At 36.6% G+C, this 20,963-nt stretch overlaps 2 protein-coding genes across 4 annotated transcripts; one reads left to right on the top strand and one right to left on the bottom strand.

The window, feature by feature from the left end:
• Positions 1-767: 767 nt before the first annotated feature.
• On the top strand, positions 768-5,265 carry LOC148425298 (lipid transport auxiliary protein 1-like). 2 transcript variants are annotated; one of them, XM_088410404.1, is made up of 7 exons: positions 768-1,027; positions 1,364-1,465; positions 1,547-1,643; positions 2,554-2,607; positions 2,985-3,151; positions 3,364-3,422; positions 3,497-5,265. In XM_088410404.1, exons 1-7 carry the CDS (start codon positions 965-967, stop codon positions 3,717-3,719), a joined length of 765 nt encoding a protein of 254 aa, XP_088266530.1. In that variant the 5' UTR covers positions 768-964; the 3' UTR covers positions 3,720-5,265. The 2 variants fall into 2 exon arrangements, with proteins under 2 accessions (XP_088266530.1, XP_088266531.1); XM_088410405.1 differs by lacking the exon at positions 768-1,027 and adding an exon at positions 1,066-1,120.
• A 77-nt stretch (positions 5,266-5,342) lies between these two features.
• LOC148425297 (tuftelin-like) lies at positions 5,343-20,351 on the bottom strand. 2 transcript variants are annotated; one of them, XM_088410403.1, is made up of 13 exons: positions 20,336-20,351; positions 20,153-20,233; positions 14,109-14,189; positions 12,521-12,622; positions 11,703-11,789; positions 11,501-11,551; positions 10,345-10,431; positions 9,769-9,879; positions 8,164-8,387; positions 7,922-8,027; positions 7,759-7,842; positions 7,443-7,537; positions 5,343-5,917 (listed from the first exon to the last, which is right to left on the bottom strand). In XM_088410403.1, exons 2-13 carry the CDS (start codon positions 20,231-20,233, stop codon positions 5,845-5,847), a joined length of 1,182 nt encoding a protein of 393 aa, XP_088266529.1. In that variant the 5' UTR covers positions 20,336-20,351; the 3' UTR covers positions 5,343-5,844. The 2 variants fall into 2 exon arrangements, with proteins under 2 accessions (XP_088266529.1, XP_088266528.1); XM_088410402.1 differs by lacking the exons at positions 20,153-20,233; positions 20,336-20,351 and adding an exon at positions 14,395-14,442.
• Between the last annotated feature and the right edge of the window lie 612 nt (positions 20,352-20,963).

Raw genomic sequence — 20,963 nt, 5'->3', positions numbered from 1 at the left:
TTCACATGCTTAAATAAAATCACAGAGAACAGCTTCCCATACCTGGAGCATTGTCATCAAATCAAATGTTGGAAGTTGTCAGAAAAACAAATACTTGAAATATGTAAAGCATAGTACCAAAGTAATTTATTAACCTCCCATCACTTAGTGTAGTCAAATACCAATAGAATGCAATAAATCATTTAACTAAATTAGCTTTACTTACATTGTTGTTTGACTGGTCATTATGTTGCTTCCTCTGCACGAGTATCTGGAAAACATGTCAGTCTGACACTGTGGCTCAAAAGTGTCAAAAGTCAACCAAAAAAAAAACATTTCCGAAGAACCTGAAACCAATCAATCAATCAATGTCCAGGAGGCCTTTGAGGTCTTCCACACTAAGCCAGTCAGTTTGACTCCAACACAGACACCCACCCTTGTTTCTGACACAAGAATGGGGCCCAGTGTCTCTGTGGGACGATGCAAATGTTGTCCACTCAATGAAGCTTCAGAAACATTCTTTGGCTTGCCATGGACCAACGCACAATAGAAGAAAAGCACCATTGTCGTGGGGGCAAAATGGCCGACAGGTGTAACACCAGGGCTGACAAATTGACAAAAGCTAGACGCGTGTATAACTGCGCTTTGCTGATTTAAATTGGACTGTCTGTGACGGATAAATCATATTTTGTTAGTGTGTAAAGTTAATATCCCAAGAAGGGGGAAAAGTTACTTTCCCAACGTTCAGGAAAGGAGGCGTCACTGGGCGTCACCGATGGCACGTGACCAAACCGGAAGTAAACAAACATCTGCGGTGTGTAACTTTTCAAAACACTAACATCCCGCGGACCCTTAACTTTTTTTAAGCGCTTCAACGTGTCGCTTTAAGTAGTATCTTTGCGCTTCGTCCTCGAAAGCCGACACATAAGCAGACGCGTATGTTTTTTTTTTCTCTCGTCGTTTTGTATGAAAGCGAAAGTGTAAAATGAGAAGCGATTCACCTCTGTCGAGCGTCAACGTCGTGCTCGTCATGGCTTTTGGTAGTCTGGTAAGTCAGGATCACTAAAACGCCACTTATCCAGCTTTCGTTTCAACGGAGTCATCATTTTCTAGTCTATGCGGCAGCTAATGTCAAATGATGGTATGATACTCCAGACATATTATTTTCTACATTCCCAGGACTAACAATCATGATTGCAACTATGGTGTACTCAAACACGATATTGCAACGATATGTATGTTGTTTTATAAGTTTGCTTGCATGACTTTTATATTTAAACAGAATCAAGTGATCTCCATGTGTACCATTTTTGAGAATACATTTCAATGCGTGTCCTACCACGGACGCGGTATAGGAAATGAGTCATGTTTCCTTTTCTTTTAGGTGTTTGTTTTGCTGTTCATCTTTGTGAAAAGGCAGATTATGCGACTAGCCATGAAATCTCGACGGGGACCGCATGTTCCCATTGGTCACAATGCTCCAAAGGTAACAAGCTGTTTAGAGGTAGTACTAGGATTAGGGTATCTTGGTACTGCTGCTGTATCGCTGATTGTGTTTCTATTGAAGGAGCTTAGGCAAGAAATCGAAGCCAAACTGTGCCTAGTCCAGAAAATCCACTTTGAGCCTCGTTTGCTGTCTCCAGAGGATGAGCGGCTAAAGTCTGGTTTGTTCATCACACACGTGCTAAAGCTGGATTTGCACTGCATCCCCATCATTACAGTACAGTATTTATGACCTAAATATTAGGGATGGGATGAGACAAATATCTCACGAGATTGAGTCCACGAGGACCGGACCATGCAAGATTTTTGCAACATTTGTAATGTACTGTAAAATGTCTAAAATACATTTTCCAGTCTTCATTTTTGTCTTTTTGATAATCAGACAAAAGAACATTAACAAGCTAGTGTGCAAATGTAAACCTAGTCTAGCATTCACACGTAAACATAATAGACAAATGGTCTCTTTTGCCAATATTTCCCCATTCAACTGTGAAACTATCACCACACATGTGATTTCAAAGTAATGTGAATACGTATTCTGTATTTCTCCTTTAGAGCTGCAGCTGTTATTTTGGTATTCAGATAAAAGTGAAAGAATTATTCAGAAGACTAAAACACATTCACCCTTAATTATCAATGACCGATTTTTATATTTTTCAACAATATAAATTTCTTTTTTTTTACATAAACTGCCGGTTTCACCATAGATATTGGTCACTGAAACCAAGTGACGACCACAGAACACATTTGAGTCATCCTGATTTGTTCACAAGTGATCAGTAGGAACAGCGACTGTCAGGCTGCCAGCGTCAAAGTTAATAATTTAAGATGCCTTTGAATGGTAATCGGACTGCTCTCGCCAGAGCACTCAAGCACTGCTAGCTATTGGCTAACTGGTGCTTTTGTTTTATGCTTTATTTTGAAGTTGTCACCTCGTATGCTGACATTTTACTTTCATGCAGCGCACATTAACAGGAAAGTCAAGAGCCAAAAGAGAATAGATCCTCTTCTGTGCATGGACAAGAAATCCTGTGATGTTCTAATCTTACGAAAGCGCCTGCGTGTTTTCAGGTGGCTGTGAGTATCAATACAGGATGAGAGCACTAGATGCCATAAGAGACACAGGTAATAAAAATAAATTACACTTTATCCTACTGTAGTTTTTGGCTGGTGTTTGTTTTCCTATTAGGGAGTTTTTTTTTTTTTTTTTTTTTTAAACAAATGCATTCAGTTTTTCACATTTCCTTGATTGACCGTTGTCACATTTTTAAATATTTTTAATCTGGGGGGAGAATAACTGAATTTTCTGAAATTCTTTGTTTGACCATGAATTTTGCTCACCTTTTCAATAGCAGGATTTAGGTTAATTTCTTTAGACAGCAAAACCGCATCGAATAGAGCATTTCAAAAGGGATGAATAAACCCTGTCTCGGGGAAAAAAAAAAACAAAACTTGGCAGATTTCTATTTTTGAAGGATGACCAAATTTTTTTTTGTGTGTAGATTTCCCTTTTTGTGAGCTGGGCGGGTCCTCCAGCGCCGTAACGGGAAAACGATTCCGAACTTGGCTTCTGCATCTAAAAAATTCCCACTGCTTCTTCCGAGACGATCAAAAGGGTCTGATTGACACGGTGCTGGACGGCTACAATAAAGCGCGCCACGGGGATCAGGTCAGCCTTTTTGTTACTCACCTAATGTAATGCCATCACGATGATTGAACTGGTTTGAAATTCCAGCCAACTTTGATGGCGGAACTGACAGTCAGCTTGTGCCTTTCATGCTTTTTAGTTTCATCTGCACATTTTTAAATCGCAACATTTTCATACGCACGCCGCTTCATTTTATTATGACTTTTAATCTTCCATATTAAAAATGTGTGCAGGCTTTTGGTGAAACGGAACTCAGTCAGTACCAGGAGGCTCTAACTGAACTGGCCTGCGTGTGAGTAAACGGCGACGCTAATCCCGGCGTGGAATTTTAATTACGAGCCCGCTTTCTCCCTCTTGCGGTTTCAGTGTCAAGAGCCAGAGCAGAAGCAGTAGCAATAGCAGCACGGCGAGCCAGCGCCACCAGCTCGCCGCCAAAGACTTGACCGCCGCCGCCGAGCCCGTCAGCTCCTCCCCATCATCGCGGGCCCACCTCACGTCAGCGGCGCAGCAGCGCATCAAGAGGACCAGAAATTTGCTGGAGCTCAAGAATTTTAAGGACAAGTACAACACTCTCGACAGTACACTGTGAGATAAATTGAGGAAGGAAGTGGCGCCACCCAGAGGCTTTATTGTGTGCTCGCATCCGCCGTCCATCGTATAAGGCAGTGAAGAAGAAAGAAGTTTGGCCGCATTCTCACTTTTCTCAGAATGTTGGCTTTATTCTCAAATGAGAATTAGAACTCTCCCTTTAAAGTGGGGATTCTGAGAAGGAAGAATTCTCAGTGAATTTTGACTTTATCTCACTTTAAAGTTGAAAGATTTCTCACATTAAATGAACGTGACAGTTTCAACTTCAGTATGCTCAAGTCGGAATCTGGAAAAAAAATCTGAATTCTGGCTTTAAATTGAGAATCTTAGAAGTAATTCAGTATTCTTTAAAGTGAAAATTCAGAGATAAAGCCAGAATTCTCCCCTTAAAGTGAGAATTCAGATTTTATTCTGTCTTCAAAGTAACTTTAAAGTCAGGATCCTCACTTTTGACTAAAACTGTCTGACTTAAAGTGAGACTTCGTAAAGTCACACCTCATATACTAAAAAGTTATTCAGATTTTAAAGTGAGATTCTAAAATCTCACAAGTGAAAACAACAACAGAATTCTCATTTTAAAGTGAATTCTTACATGTGCAAATTACGATAATGCAGCCAGATTTCCCGCTTTCAAGAGGGAATTCAGATTTATTCTCACTTTAAAGTGATCATTTCAACTTTCTCAGGATTCCGAGTCAGAATTCTAATGTTGGATTTAGAATTCTGATTTAAAATTATGAGATCTGTTGAAATTCTCACTTTAGAGCTGTCACTATCTTCTCAAGTGAGAATCTGAGAATAGTCCGAATTTTGACGAAGTCAGAACTCTGAGAATAAAGAATTCTTACTTGAAAGTCAGAATTTTGGGAACAATAAACCTGGGTCTAATTCTCAGAATATCGTAAAAAAAAATCATATTAATGTGAGAATTAAAAATGGTATGTTAAATTGACTACTGAATGGACAACCTTAGACTGAATATGATTCAGTGAACTGGTTTGGTCTGTCGCATGTCCGAAAACGGGCAAAAATAATGATTATTGGAAATTCTTATGCGTTTTAATCAGTCAGCTTTCATAGAGGAATAAAGAAATCGAGTGGCCCTTATATATATATTGACATATACCTCTCACTCAAAGCTTTGCATATTCCTGCAAGCATCAGGTCTGTTATGTATTCATGGAGTTGACTTGACCAAAATAGAAGCCAAGATGACAATCAGTATTTATTGCACAAATAAAAAAAAAGGCCTACAGCATATTAATGATAGCATGAAAGCTGAAACTAGTATTACTTCATATTTTGTGACATGTGCACTTATTTGCATTTCTGCATTTGGAGCCTTAAAACGATGATTTACAGAAGCCATACTTATGATTTTGTTATTAATGATTTTGGTGCAATGAATGATATTTGATTCCAGTGCAATTATTAATTTTGAATGTAACCCATTTTGCATATGTTACCGGGTTTGATCCCAGAAAGCTCATGGAACGAATGATGCGATCTTGATTTAATTTGTCGAATAAAATTGTGACTTTAGTGGACCTTTGTTGATTTTTGTTCTTTTAAACCATCTGTTCTTGCTCTTCGTGTGCAGATATTCTTCCAAAAACTGACAAAATGTTTTTAATTAGTGTTTAATATTATAAATAAATACAAAGTAGACAAACGTTCACTGAAATGCTTTGAAGTGGAAAAAAATGACACTTATTTGATGCTGTTATTAGCTTTTAAGTGCTTACCTTCAAAATGGTTATTCATTTCTAGTCGAGCTTCATCCTAACTAGACACTTTAGTGATTGTAGACACATATGATACAAATAATATTACATTACTGTTAAAAACAGCCTTGTCTACTTAAAAGCCTGCTGCACTTTGCACACACATATTACAGAACATATTAAACGTTTGAAACTTTGCACACACATATTACAGAACATATTAAATGTTTGAAAGTACTGTACAGGACACTGAGTGCAATGCATCCTCCAAGAGGGCAAATGGTAGTGAAAGCTCAGCTCGGATATTTCCACAGGAACGCAAAGTGGGCAATTTGAGCTGCTGTTTGGTTTCAGTCCAAATAAAAGGAAAAAAAAAACGCTTTGGTGCTTCTTGTGAGACTTTTAAGACTTAATCTCGATGACCTTGATGAACGGGAGCGGCTTGTTAGAGGAGGTGGACAGCTTGATCGGTTTGCTGTCGAGGAAGAACATGACAAAAATACATCTTTAAAAATGCAATAGTGGATGTAAAATTCCGCCTTTAAAAAAATGATAACACTCTCATCTTGTCTAATGAATGTTTTTACAGCCAAACTTGGGGGGAAAGTCACCAGCAAGTTTACTTAAAAAAACCTCAATGGCTCATTAGAAAAATAACCCCCAATCCCTCTATGTGATTAATCATGATTAATCATGGTGTAATACAATTATTTTGTTACAAATTTTGATGATTTGACACAATTAATCAAATTTAAGCTGATTCTCAGGAATATTAACATTTAAAAAGTCAAGCAGTTGCTTTGATGGCAAGTAAAATCAAGCACTTTGTCATCCTACCACCAGGGGGCAATGTTTCCCACACGTTTGCATGATAAAAGCGTCTGCTTCTCTCACCCCAATTCATTATTTACTAGTGTGAAATGGCGTTGAGTTTATCACCTGATTCGTAATATGTACCGTGCTAGCTGTCAATTGAGACCCATTTTGATCTTTTTTGTGTTTTCTGCACAACAGTGACTTTTAAACGAGACGTTTTTATGTATTCTGAAACATCTCAACAATCCTCTTCGATAAAACATGAACAAAAACAGTGAAAATGTATTTTTGGTAGCAAAACAAACGGTTTGCGTGTGTATATACCTACATTACAACAGTCATTGATTGGCATAATATTAAGAGGAGCGCTGGCCACGAGTGTCATAATCATTCATTTAAAAAAAATAGCGTAGTGGTAGTATGTTACTTAAAAAAAAAAAACTATTTTTTTATTTTATTTTACATGAAGAAAATTCTCATCCATGCCACTGAAAAGAGTCATGTACTTTTTCACATGTTTGGCTAAAGGAAGATCTAAAAATGGGTAGTAAAAGTAATCGCTAACCATTCATTAAAGCAATCAATATCAATTACTTGAGTAATTCATTACTTTAGGTAATATATTTACTTTAGGTTATATTTACTTTTCTTTAGGAAAAGTAAATATAAGTAAGTAAATTTCATTTTTGATTATGAAAAAAAAATCTATTTATGGTACATTTTGTACCTAAGGGAATTACTTTTATACTTATGTATCAAGTAATCCATTACTTTAGTACTCCATTACCGAAGTGTTTTATTTCACTAGCTATTTTTGGGCCATTGTTTCACCAAACACTTGAACAAAAGATTGAAGTACCTGGTAGTGAATGTGTGGACTTAAAAATGTTCAAATACATTTTTGGGATGGCATGGGTTACTTGAGTCAACGGCCTTTATTTGAGTTAAGTCATTCAATGCCAGTGACGTCTTTTCACGTTTTTTTTAAGAGTCTGGACATTCAATCCTAAATACTTAAGTATCAATTAAATACTAAAAACTATCTGAAAATAAATGTCCTTAATGTACACAAGTATTCATTTAATATTTATTTAATGTCCGGACTCCTGAAAAAAAAAACATGAAAATACATCCCTGGCTTTGAATGAGTTAAAATAAGCTTGGTTTGACAAAACGACAGTTACCTGTATACAATCTGCGGGTTCTGCTCCGACGATAGGTAAGAACTGCTCTTCTGTCCTCCCAGGTAGTAGTCCATCTGGTCGCGCATCTCTCGGTTCTGCACGCAGACCAGGTCAGATCACATGATAAGATAAGCGAGCTTCCTCAGAGCAGACAATGACTCCATTTTGTTCTCATAACGCCTCCCTTGGCAGAACTTGGACTTTGTTTTATCTCTTCCCATTTATCACCTCTCTGCTTTGAATCCAGCAGAATAAACATTAAAGCTATTTTTTTTTATTGTGTGTCTGTTCGGCAGAAGAAGAAAGGCATTCTTACCTCGGCTTCCAGGAAAGCCACTTTCTCCTCCAGCTCTTTAATGACGCGATCCCGCTCCTGGATCACCATGCGAGAGTTTTGAAGCTGAAAGCAAGCAAACAAGCGGATCAAACACCGGCGCAAATACGAAGACGCCTTCCCCGAGCGTTGCGTTGGGTCCCACCTGTTCGATCATGTGCCTGACTTTCCTCTGCTGGCTTTTTAGCATGTCGTCCAAGTGGTGGATCTTCTCCTTGAGAATCGCAACCTCCTTCTCCAACTGCTCTGCCCTGAAAAGCCCAGAGAAGAACTTCAGAAAAAAATACCCAAATGCATCCTGAAAAAAAAGATGCCAATCCGTATTTGATCACAATTACACCCCACATGGCAAAAACAAATCCTTTTCCCTGGGGTCAAAGTGCTAACCTCTCCTCCCCCTTGGGTCCCTCCTCTCTGAAGCGTCGTAGCTTGAGAAGTTCCTCCTCCCGCTCACGTATGGTCTCCCTCAAGGTGGCGCTCTCCTTCTCCATGCCCCCCAGTAACCTCTGGAGCTCATCGATGCGTTGGTCCTTCTTCTCGACGTCTTCCTTTGTGCTCTTCAGCTTGTCGTCCTGGTCGCTCAGACGCTCCCTCAGCATGTTACCTTCAGCCTGAAACATGTAGCCAGAGATTTTAGCAGCAAATCTAATTTGACGTTTTTATCGCTGTGACAGGAACAATGAATGGGTTTTTCTTTTCAAATTGAGAGCATATTAATTGGAACATTCATTGTTAGTGTTGTGGAGTTGCTGAATACGATACGTCACTACACAAGTATTTTCAAAGTCTTTAATTTGTATTCTTTATGTTTTCTTCATTTTGACATTTGCTTTTTAATACTTTCGCTAAATTATTTTTGTAATTTTAGAGGTTTTTTTTGGGTTTGCATAATACTGCTTTTTCAGATTTGTTTGTGTTAGTAATTTTATTTTGTAGATTTTTTATGTAAAATTTAGACTTTTACTTTATAATATTTGATATCAAGTTTTTTTTATTATTTTATATCAAGTTTCAATTGTTTTTACATTGACCGTGTTTTTTTACAACTAAATAAGTAATTTTTCTTTTGTGCACTTTTGTTTGCATGTATTTTAATGGTATTATTTATATTGTTTGCTACATTTTATCATTTGCTGTTTAATACTGTCAGTAAATTATTTTTGTATTTTTATCATTTGCTTTTTGTAATTCAATATATATTAAATTTTTTTATCAACGTTTTTGGTTTTTGTATGTTTTTTTTTTTTTTACATTTACTCTATTTTATTTTTCATGTTTTAAGTCTTTTTTCATCTTTGTTTTCAACAACTATTTTCAGCTCTGTTATAAGTTTTTTTTTTAAATACAAAAATGCTTTGAGATGGTTGGGGTACTTGGCTATTTATTTTGTTTGCTACATTTTATCATTTGCTGTTTAAAAGTGTCAGTAAATTATTTTTGTATTTTTATCATGTTTTTTGTAATTCAATATATATTATTTTTTTTAATCAACGTTTTTGGTTTTTGTATGTTTTTTTACATTTACTCTATTTTATTTTTCATGTTTTAAGTTTTTTTTCATCTTTGTTTTTAACAACTATTTTCAGCTCTGTTTTAAGTTTTTTTTTAATACAAAAATGCTTTGAGATGATTGGGGGTACTTGGCTTTTTATATTGTTTGCTACATTTTATCATTTGCTGTTTAATACTGTCAGTAAATTATTTTTGTATTTTTATCATTTGTTTTTTGTAATTCAATATATTAATTTTTTTATCAACGTTTTTGGTTTTTGTATGTTTTTTTTACATTTACTCTATTTTATTTTTCATGTTTTTAGTTGTTTTTCATCTTTGTTTTTAACAACTATTTTCAGCTCTGTTTTAAGTCTTTTTTTTTTCTTTAAATACAAAAATGCTTTGAGATGGTTGTGCCTACTTTGCAATATGATTGAGAAAAGGTTTGCCAAGCAGTGCGCTAGATGGTTGGTACAGTATGTGAAAGTATGAAGTCACCTGCAGTCTGTCTTTCTCCTCCTGGTGCTTTTTTTCAGCATCTTGCAGCTGAGCATACAGACGCTTGCTAACTTCTCTCAGCTTGGCGCTGTCCACCTCATCATCCGCCTCCTGATAGACAGACAGACAAGATGAATACTCGAGCGATGATGTCATGTGAAATCCCGTCCAAGGCAGCCAGCGCACTGGCTTTGGTTCTGGGGAAACCGGGCGTGTTGTTATTGTTGTGCGTCATTACAACGCAACCTGTTTTGCTCCTATTTCTGCAACCGTTTGCTGTGACTCACTCCAATTGGATAATGAATGCAAAAATAATGAGACTGATTAAGTGATGAAAACAGAAACCATTAGAATGGGACAAAGCATTTGTGGAATGCCGGGAGGGCCTCAAAACTGACTCAAGGAGGAACCGTGTGTGCTGAGGTGCTCTGGGTCTATTTGCTCTCAGTTTAATCCATTTTAATCCTATCTCATATTTAATTACACGCCACACCTCATTTCCTCACCCTGCCTCCAGGTGTCATTTTTGGAGATACTTTTACCAACATTGTCTAGTACAAAACAAAACAAACTCACCTGCTGAACACTTTTGGTTTCGCCTTTCTGGCTCGAAGAGGTCATTTTCTTGAATGGAGATGAGACTTTCCAACCGTTGGTGTGAATCTGGACACGGATTCAAAATACGAATGACAAACTGAAACAAATATAGACTAGGGATGCACTGAAATGATTATGTTTGGCCAAACACAAAACGCAGAATTAAAAAAATAGAACTGTCTTACAGAAATCTGAAAATGAAATAAAAGTGCATTTTATGGCTCTGAGAATTACTCTTGTTTTAACACCCGTTTAAATGGGACTCACTACACTTATTCCAGTTTGTTTGTTGGTAAATGTTCTAATAGTTATATATGATCAAGGCTTAGAAGGCTTAGAAAGGAAGAGAGTAGCCTAGTGGTTCGATAAGGCATTGTAAATATAAGTGACCCGATGTAGTAATTATTATAATTTAGTGAAATAAAAAAGTAATTTCAACTCCCGTCATTCTTCTTGATAGAAAGCCCACATTTTTAGACATTTTTAGAAACATCGGTTTAATGCATGATAGTTTCAAATGTCTGACGGCATTTGAATGCACCAATAGCACCATGCTGTTGGCGCTAACACCAGAGATTTGTGTCATATCATACAATGAAATTGCAATGGACTTTTTTAAGCTTTCATATACAGCGATTGCGTGTATTTTTTTTTTTTGTTTTTTTAAAAGTGGTGTGTTGATGTTGGTATCTCTGTGATGTGAGGTGAATCAAAAGGGAATCCTAAGGACTCAAGCTAGCCACTTTGCTACCACAGCTATGATGCTAATTTCAAAATAGCCTGAGCTATTGCATTGTCATCAACGTATTATTTGATTTGTTTATTTTGAAGTTTGCCTTCACAACACTTTTTTTTGTCCCAATCCCAGTTTAATTCAGACAGATGCTTGCTTGCAGCCGCTTTTTGTGTCATCACAACATCCTTTTTGAGACGTATTATTTCGGTTTTGCTTGATAACCAAAACCACATTTAAAAAAAATGTATTTCTTTTTTACATTTTTGGCAGCCGACAAAAAAACAGTGCATTTATAAAGTAGAACTTTCTTTACTCTAGTTTCTCGATATGAATTACATTAAATGTAAAATACTAACCAGTAAGCAAAGTAGCACCATTGGCTGTGCGAGTGTTGCCTACCTTATTTTTTGACGCCATCTGCTCCCTCAGTGTCTTCAGGCAGTATCGCACCTGTGAGAAATGCAAACACATTGCATGAAACTTTCTTTCTATTTATTTTGGAGTGTAAACAAAGAAAGCGGCGTGACATAATATTCAAAATAGGAAATGCCAGCGGGCCTGTGACTGATAATCTTAATGAGCGACCGATCAGGAGCCTAACCTCTTGGATCTGGGAAACTTCATCTGACAGCATTTTCAGACTTTGGTTCTGTTTATGATTTTCTTCTCTGCGGGCCTCCAGATATACCTGCAACAAACAAAGCTTCCATCATTCTGAGAATATCATCAATTATTACTGCTGTTAAGCTAGCAGCCACATTGCTAACTTGGTTAGTCAGATCTTGATTGATTTATTATTTCTTAAAGTAGCTGGTAGATTGGTTCAATTCTAAGGTGGTCTATTTTTCACTGGGTTCATTTTCATATTGATTTAGTAGTTCTTAAAATGGTTGGTTGATTGGTTCAATTCTTAGGTGCTCTGTTTATCAAAGGGCTGAATTTTTCATTGATGCAGATCTATAACTCTTAATCGACAATCAGTTTTAAACTGATTAATCGTTTTGAGGCCTATTTGAATCTAAAATCTTTGTATTTCAGCTTCTCACTAGTAATTATTCATTAAAATCCTTTGAATTTCTGCCTCACGCTAGTAAATATTCTCTTTTCTGTCCTCCATGGAAACAGACTTGTGTTAATAAATAAACCCAAATGTAAACAAAAAAGCAAAAGCCGATTACAAAAGAAAAACAGCCGCAAATTAAAAATCGCAAACAAAAAGTAAAAACCCTTTGCGATTTTCTTTTGGTTTTTTTGTTTATTATTTTTGATTTGCCTCTTTGTTTTTCTGCTTGCTTAGGTATTTGTTTTTGTGACTTGCACTTCAGGGCCAGCGTACCTTGGCGCAACGTCAACAGCATCTTCCAGTAAATGGTTGCTTCAATTTGGCTGCAAATTGTGCTTCCTTCATGTCACACTCACCTTTATTACCTCCACCTGCTCCTGTGTAGATTTGACCGGCTCAGGCGGCAGAAGCGTCCTCTCGTTGGGGGGTTGCACCAATGCAAACGCACGTCCGACAGGCTGGAGCAAAGATAAGGGAGCATTAAGAACACGGATGGGTGTGATAGCAAATATTCGCAGATGTGAATGAATTAAACCCAGATGAGATCACCCGGGAAACATTGCAGCGTGTTTGGGATCGATATTGCAAAACAACACTTGGAGCAAACGTCACTAAATTATTAAATGGGGTTGAGTCATGAGCAAGGCACTTTTTTTTTCATGTTCCCAATGGAAACACCACGAGGTAGGGAGGGATAGAAGCACACTGGAAGAGGTGGGAAGAGGTTATGCAACAATCTGGTGCAACTTTGGCACTTGTCTTGGTCGAACATCGACTTTCTCAAGAAGTACTGACGACTAAACATATGGGAAACTCCCATGATGAGAAGCAGATGTTTCTCTTTTTACTCACGCACGCAAACACCTGACCAGCTTGAAAATGTGCAAGTTTCCTCATTTCCAATACAGAAACCAAACATTTGTCATCCACGCAGGAACTGACTGAACCACAATTTAAAAGTTATATAATCCCACATGATCTGGTCAAATTTGACAAGTATCTTGACGTTAAACGTTATATTTAAACTGAATAGCATTTGATCTAAATATGTAATTTAATTTTAGGATATTATAGGTTTTAGGCTGTACTTGGAAAATGAACAATGAGGATAATATACTAGTAGATATAGAATAAAGCATGCCCAAAATAATTATTAAAAGCAAAAATGCAAAAAAAGACTAAAAAAAATTAAAACAAAAAATAAATTAAAATTAATTAGAAAAAACACAAAACTTACAAAAATTTAAAAAAATTCAGTCAATGTAAAAACATGGAATCTAAAAAAAATAGTCTCAAATTAAAAAAAATATTTAAAGAAGTTACTACATAAATAATACAACAAATGACAATAATACAAAACGTATTTAAGGAAAGAATTAAAAAATAAAAATTAAGATGAAGAAAAAAACAATATATAGTACAATTCAAATAAATGGAAAAAAAATTGAAATTAAATTAGTAAAAAAAAAAACTCTCAAACATACAATAAAAAAATTACAATAAAAACTTGCAAAACGGGTTTGATAAAGTATTAAATCTAATTACAAATCAATCAAAAAATAAATAAATGTCAAAAAATGCAAACAAAAAAACATGATGATAATACAAAGTGAAAGTATTAAAACGCTAAAAAGTGAACATTTAAAATGTACAAAATATACATCATTCAAATAATGAAAAATAAGTTCAGAAATATGAAAATGGATACATGTTTTCTGAAAAATTAAACATGAAAAAACCAAAATGTTACATTTATCATGCTGTCAGTGTGTTGAATTTGAACACAATCTAAAGAGATCATCCTGAGAAAAATGGAAAAACTACTCCCAAACATACATATGAAAACACACCGTTTCCTGCCTGGTGTAAGAGCGTGTATAGAAATCCATTTTGCAATATCATCTACCCAACCTTCATCCTCAGTGACGTGAGGAGACATCTTACCTTATCTCTTTGCTGCTGCCCTGGACTGCGAGTGGCTTGGTTGTGGTCGTGCAGCGTCAGTCTCAATCGCCTGCACCCCTCCTGAAAAAACAGCAGGAGAACCCACAAAGAAACCGTTATATGATGGAGAGTCCTATTGGCCACTATTTCCAAAAAGAAGAGGAGAAACTGAGTCACTAAATGTACAACTCGAGGGAAGGAGGGGTTGGTGAGGAAAAAGAGGCGGGGGGGGGGAACAAACGTCAGAATGGGAAGTAAAAGTATCGACGGCTGCACACAGACACACTGTTTGCTTTAAATTGAGCGCGATGGACGTCATAGGAGTGAAGGCGGGTGTTCTGGGAACGTGGACAGAAAGATTCCATGTCAAATGCGGGGAATGGTTTCCGTGGCAACCAAGCCTCACAGTAACCATAAAAGTGGGTTTACACTATAATGCATTTTTCTTTCATTTCTCTGGAGGACGCTCACATGAGCAGGAAAAGCCTCTGCCAGGAAGCGACAGGGCGTGTGTGTGTCCCATTGCAGGGAACCCCCCCTAATTGTTGCCCCACTTGAATGTGTGTGTGATTGTGTGTGGCGGATGTGAGGGAGGAGGTCAGCGACATTACATAACACATTCCAAACAACAAATCTTCTGGTGTCTTGACTCCAAGCCAAATAGGAGACACAAAACATGCAGGGACAAAAAAAATGCCTGCAATGTTAGTCCTGTAAACACATACTCAATATCAGTTGCATAAGTACATTTATATCAAATCAACGAGTGATGAATTAAAAAAGAAGTTAATGTGTGATGAAACGGGATTTGGTTGGGGGGTGCGGCATTGGATGTGTGTTATAGGTGATGATTGCCGTGAATGTAGGTGTGTGTGACTTGGTCTGGCGGTTCCCACCATTCGCTATTTGGCGTCTTTGTCTGGATGTGCGTCCAACTATTGTATGTTAGCGTACGTGCTGTCAAACCCATTGTTAGACCAGCTGATGGAATATTCTTAATTGTGGGTTTTTACAGTTCCAGCTTAGAGGAGCTCAAGTCAAGCTATGCGTGACTATGAAAAAAAAAAGTACACAAAATGAATCTCTATATCCTACTGAGACCAAGCTCATTCATATGTCCACTGTTGTATTCATTTTTGTCTCCAGGCAAGGATGTCCTCTCCTCAGCACACTAAGACTTGATGGGGTAGCGTCAATGAGTCAAAAGATATAGACTAAAAACAAATGTCCACTACAGTGGACACATATAAATAGACTGGGTTTCAGGAAATACTTTAGCTTCTACCACCATGGTAACATTACTTCACCTAATTTTGTGGTGATTAGCAGTGTTTCGCAAACGTTTACTGACAAAGGACAAAAATTCCCCAAACAATAGACCGACTTCTCTACTGCAATGACTTCCTCCCACATTCCAAAAACACGCATGCTAGTTTGTTTTTAGACGCTTTACTGTTCATAGGATGACAAATGTGAGTGTACTTGTTTGACTCTACAGTATATGCTGTGTGCTATTGAACATTGATGAAGTGCTTTCTTTGTGTTCATATTCTTTCACAAGGTTGTTAATAATGATAAGCAAAAAAGCAAACAGCTCATGATAAGAGGAATTATCAGGAATTATTATGTTTGGAAAACAGCTTTGCTATGCCTTGCTACATTATTGTCATTGTTGTTATTGTCAGCCATCGAAGTTGGGTGCTTTGCATTTATGCGGTAGGCTAAACTTGAACTCAAAAAGAATGCATACAACCCTACATCTGGTGCTATTTATAATTTATCAATCCTTCTGCCTCTCAACTTGCCCTCTGCTTATCACGCTATGCCAAACACATGACAGCCAATCAATGTCCACTTCAGGGTGTGATTGACCTTTGTTTTCCAACCGCCAACAATTCAAGCATAAGAAGCCCGATGCATTACAAGCATGCAGAAATGATAAAGTTTTAGGTTAAACATTAGATCAACACAATTTAAAAAAAAAAAAATCACACTTTAACTATAGCTGTAATTTATTGATTGCAATAAATTTGTTCATTTGAGCTCCCTTGGAGGATTACTAATAAACATTAAGAACTACTATGCTATTGCATTTGAATAACTGTCATTATAGTGATACTTGATATAAAAATGTTTTAGTACAATTTATTTTCTGGGAGGGGCTGGACTGTTCCATTATGACTCAAATGACAATAAGGGAAATGAAACTGATCCAGAGTAGCTCCAAACATACATTATTTATGCATCAAATTTCAAACCAAAGCATGGTGGGGATAATTAAAAAAAAAAATAGAGTGGTCAGCAAAAACAAAGCGGGAACAATACAGGAGCAGTTGAAATAACAAATAGGGTGTGTGGCCGGCTTCCCTACAGTATGAAAACACAAGTTGTAAAATTCCGTCTTTTGTTTAACTCGGCCTTCTCACGTTACATCTGAATGTTCTGGCGGTCATTTGGATGCTTCCAGTACTTGTGGCGGTGGAGTTGAGGGGGGCAGTTAAAGGGGTCGAGCGAAACAGTGGGGCAATTGTTGGGAAGGTATTACACAAGCAAGAGACCTAAGTTATTTACACATGCACATAAATGCCAGCAGCTGTAACATTATCCAGCCTTCATTGGACAAAAAGAGCCATGGAACAAACCCTGGCGGGGGAAAAAAAAAAAAACACACGCACATAAATACACAAGGTGAGCCAGTGTAAACGCTGACTCCATAACAGGGCAGAAATGTGAGCCCGAGTTTGCACGCACACCAACAAAGGGCACAAAAGATGGTGAGCTACATGCAGGCTGACTGGCTGGAGGCTTTAAAAGGCGACTCAGACACTTTGTGCTCTGCTTTGGCATCGGCGGGGGGCTTAGGATGAATTATGTGTAAAAAATCCCGAAAAGCACCTGCTGCATTCCACGCATGGCGGGGCCTCTTCTTGTATGCATGCATGCGCGGGGATAAATCATTGTCTTATCCCTCCCCTTTCTACCTGCGGCACATCTGGCATCAATCTCAGCCCAGTCAAGCTCAAGCATTTGAGCTTTTATGACCTCCCAGGAACATTTTTTATTATTATAACATTCGATTGTTCCTCACCCAAGTTAAATAGGTTAAATCCACGCTATTGATCTTGGAAAAAAATAGTGGCAGGAAACAGAGTCAGACCGAACAGGATTTCACTGTTATTATAAAACAAAGTGCAAAAGGGAAAACTACACAAAGGCACTGCTGATAGGATAGAATAAAATAGAAAAGAATAGAATAGCCTTCATTGTCCTTGTATAGCCGTTGTGCAATGAAAATGGGAGTGCTGCTCCGATTGCTGCAATATACGGTAAATAAATACGAACAATACATCGAATAAGTAATATAAAATAAAAACCCTGGTTTCACATAGTGGAATTGTAATTTGTACTCTGTTGTTATTTTTTGTTATTCAAAGCGGTAATATCGCAAGGGGAAAAAAAAGCTGTCTGTGAGTCTGTTTGTCCGGCTTTTTTGAGCGCTGTAGTGCCAACCAGAGGGTGAGAGTTTGTAAGATTGATGAGCAGAATGATTTGTGTTTTCAACAGTGTTTCTCACTTTGCTCAGGTAGCGATAGATGGCAATATTAAACAATGATATGTTAAATATTGGTTTGTCAAAAATTTTCAAGTGCAGAAGAACGTCGCAGTTATTACATTCAAAATGGGAAGGGCTTGGCAGAGTGATTTCAGAGCGCTAATGATAATAGCGGTAAAAGCCTTACTGTTATTTCCGAGTAGGCTGCTTGTGCTTAAAAAATGGAACGCCCCCACATTATGAAAACCTATTCCTATTGGGTTCCTTCCGGAATGCACTCCGAAAACAATTTAGTTAAAAATAACCCAACTAAGGGTCAATTCTTGAGTTGATTACACCCAACCCTAAAAATAGGTCATTTTGTCCAAGACACCCCAAAATTTGAGTAAATTTGTAAAACAGCCCAAAACGTCTGATTAAACCAAATATTGGGTCGGTCCTTTCTTGACGCATAGTTTAGTGATTTTTGACACAAATAATAAAATATAATAAAAAATACTATTTAAATATCTAATTCATATTTTATTATTTTTTATATTATGTAATCTGTATATATATATTTAATATTATTTGTCAATATAAAGTTTTCTTATTTATTCATATTTAAATATAATATTGTAAAATAAATGCTAATAATAAAAACAAAAATAAAACTTAAAAAGTGTAAAGTTGTCCAGCCTCACCCTGAGAGCTGTAATATTTGAGCTTTTATTCCACTTACATGAAACAAACGCTTCAACTTCACCTTATCCAGTAAATTGGCCAGATAATTTCAATGATGGAAACAAATGGATGAGTAGGCGGTTTTTCCCTTATTCATTCGGTACTCTCCACCGTGTGTCATTGTGTATTAAAGCAAATGCGCACATAGCATGCATATAGATGTCATTCCTCATTCCATATCACCCTAACTGAAATGCAAGCTACATAAAAGCAATCATGCGTGTGTTTATGCCCTTTGCACGCTATGACTTTTACAGCACAATAAAAGTATATTATATTCCCAGTCAAAGAATTAAAGCGTACACAAGAATCGAGATGGATGTGTTATAAAATGGTGACGTGGGCTGAAAAGGTGAATATGTGCGGTCAATTATTAAACCATGAAGAGCGATAAGAACCATGGAGGTGACGCAGACAGACGCTCGCGCTCATCTCCCAGCACGTCCTCTTTGTGTCTGAGTTTGCGCTGTCTAAGCTCGTTAAAAGACGGCTGCACGCACAGGTGCCGCTGGCATTACCTGCCAATGTAAAGTCCACACAGGCTGTTTGCTCTCATTCTTAACTCGCGATTGACGGAACCTTGGAAAGTGTAATGGTTCAACAAGAAAAACCTGCAGAATTATACCATGCGATGCATATGACGGTATGTAAACGCAAAGTTGGATCCAGATCTGAATTGGATTTAAACTGCAGCATGGCATACAGTTTACCATTTAATACTTCATCAAATACTTATCACACATCCGATGTTTGCAGGACACCTGAATCAGGATTAAACTGGACCTTATTTGTACTCCTAATATACAGCAATATAAACACAACACATTGCGTTCTGATGAGATTTTCTGACTGACTGAAAACATCCTAATGTGGAGCAGGGGAGTTTCCGTGATCAATTTGTAATGATGGAAATCTGGGTTGGATCCAAATTGAATTTAGTATTGCTGCTCCAGCTTGGTTGCGTTCACACAGCAACAACTCAAGATCAAACTTGATCTTAAACGTATCGAAAAAAGACATACATACATACATACACACACACACACACACACACTATATATATTATATATATATATATATATATATATATATCCTACATTATACACTGATTAATCAACAATTTATCAAACATCAAATTGATCAACAGTATTTTAAATAATTGAATAATCATTTTTGGGCCACCGTTTAGCTTAAAATCCTCAAATTTCTGCAACTCATCAATAATTATTCAGATTTCTGTGTTCCTTTGTGTGTGTGTTTTTTTGTGTGTTTGAATAAAATAAGAAACTTTATTTTACTTTGGGAAAAGATGACCAAACTACTGACTAAATCATTTTTGAAAACTTTGGTGAGAAAAGCATCAATCCTTTGTGTAGTATTGCTTAATTTTTGTAGATTTATTTTTAATCCCTAATACAAAATAAGCAACAAAATGGTTTTGTGATAAACTTCATTGCAAAATATTTTTTATCCGACTATACAATTAATCAATGAAAGAATCAACAGAAAAATCAATTATAGGACTATTCGATGACAACCCTAATATATTTATAATCACGTTTTCAACAAGCAAAACAGTGCACATAATTAACATGAATGGCCTGGTGAATTACTACAACCTAAATATTTGTTTTACTTGTATTGATAGGTCAATGGATTCTTTTGCATTAATGACATTTTAGTATTTCTTTGAACATTTCTATAGACTTAAGTATTACTTTTCATATTAAGAGTTTTTTTCAATTGACTTGTCTGTATGTGTGCTTACCTTGTCATATTGTTGTTTTTTGATGTCCTCCACTGTGCACAGAGTTCTGGTGCCACCGTTCATCATCATCATGTCTTTCATCTAATAATTATTATAAATAGACGATCAGTAATCAACAAAAAAAAAATAGATAGTTAAAGAGTAAAGGTAGACGCAAGTTCAGGTAGCGGCTGCTATCTGTACCGGTAGTGCAGTGCAGGTCTGAACACTTCACACCGGTTGCCTCAGTTTTTTTTTTTTCCTGCCTGTCCCGACACAAGTCTCTGTACGTCAGTGCTAGGACACGCCTACTTAAACTCAAATAACCAAATAAGGAGATGAGGAGGCTGGAAGAGGAATGGACAGACGCACAGGGGGAGAAGAGAAACTTGTCTGTTGTATGATCAAAATAAAGTCACATATTTGGAAATTGTTGACTTTCTTTTTTTTTTAAACTACGTGTCCAATTGCATTGAAAATATTTGTTTTGTTTACTTGATTAAAAACAATTACATATTTTTATTTTTATTATCTGTTCAAATAATTTATCAATTATGATATTTCTACTGTTGTTATGCTGCATATTTTAGTGTGATACTTTAAAATTATTCTGATTTTAGATTTAAATTGCATAATTAGATGCTTTTTTTAATCACTTTTGTTATAGATAAGCAGTTTGTATTATTCAATTTTCCTTCATTCATTTTATTATTCAGTTTTTAAACATTTTACTAGTTAAAATTTATTTTGTTATTAGATGTTAACTCACATTTATGCAGTGTTACCTTGAAACGAGCGCACGGCCTGACTAAAGAAATTTTGAGATACGCAT

This window comes from Hippichthys cyanospilos, chromosome 3 (genome assembly GCF_059441005.1).
Source record: "Hippichthys cyanospilos isolate Australia breed blue-spotted pipefish chromosome 3, RoL_Hcya_1.0, whole genome shotgun sequence".
NCBI classification, from domain to species: Eukaryota; Metazoa; Chordata; class Actinopteri; order Syngnathiformes; family Syngnathidae; genus Hippichthys; species Hippichthys cyanospilos.
This window is presented reverse-complemented; position numbering and strand designations above follow the sequence as displayed.

Coding starts and splice junctions, on each gene's coding strand:
- LOC148425297 (XM_088410403.1), bottom strand. CDS start 20,233: ATGAAAGACATGATGATGATGAACGGTGGCACCAGAACTCTGTGCACA. Junction 12,623..14,108: donor GGCAGCAGCAAAGAGATAAG/GTAAGATGTCTC, acceptor TCTTTGCTCCAG/CCTGTCGGACGTGCGTTTGC. Junction 8,388..9,768: donor AGGAGAAAGACAGACTGCAG/GTGACTTCATAC, acceptor TACATGTTTCAG/GCTGAAGGTAACATGCTGAG.
- LOC148425298 (XM_088410404.1), top strand. CDS start 965: ATGAGAAGCGATTCACCTCTGTCGAGCGTCAACGTCGTGCTCGTCATG. Junction 1,028..1,363: donor TCATGGCTTTTGGTAGTCTG/GTAAGTCAGGAT, acceptor CTTTTCTTTTAG/GTGTTTGTTTTGCTGTTCAT. Junction 1,644..2,553: donor GGATGAGCGGCTAAAGTCTG/GTTTGTTCATCA, acceptor GCGTGTTTTCAG/GTGGCTGTGAGTATCAATAC.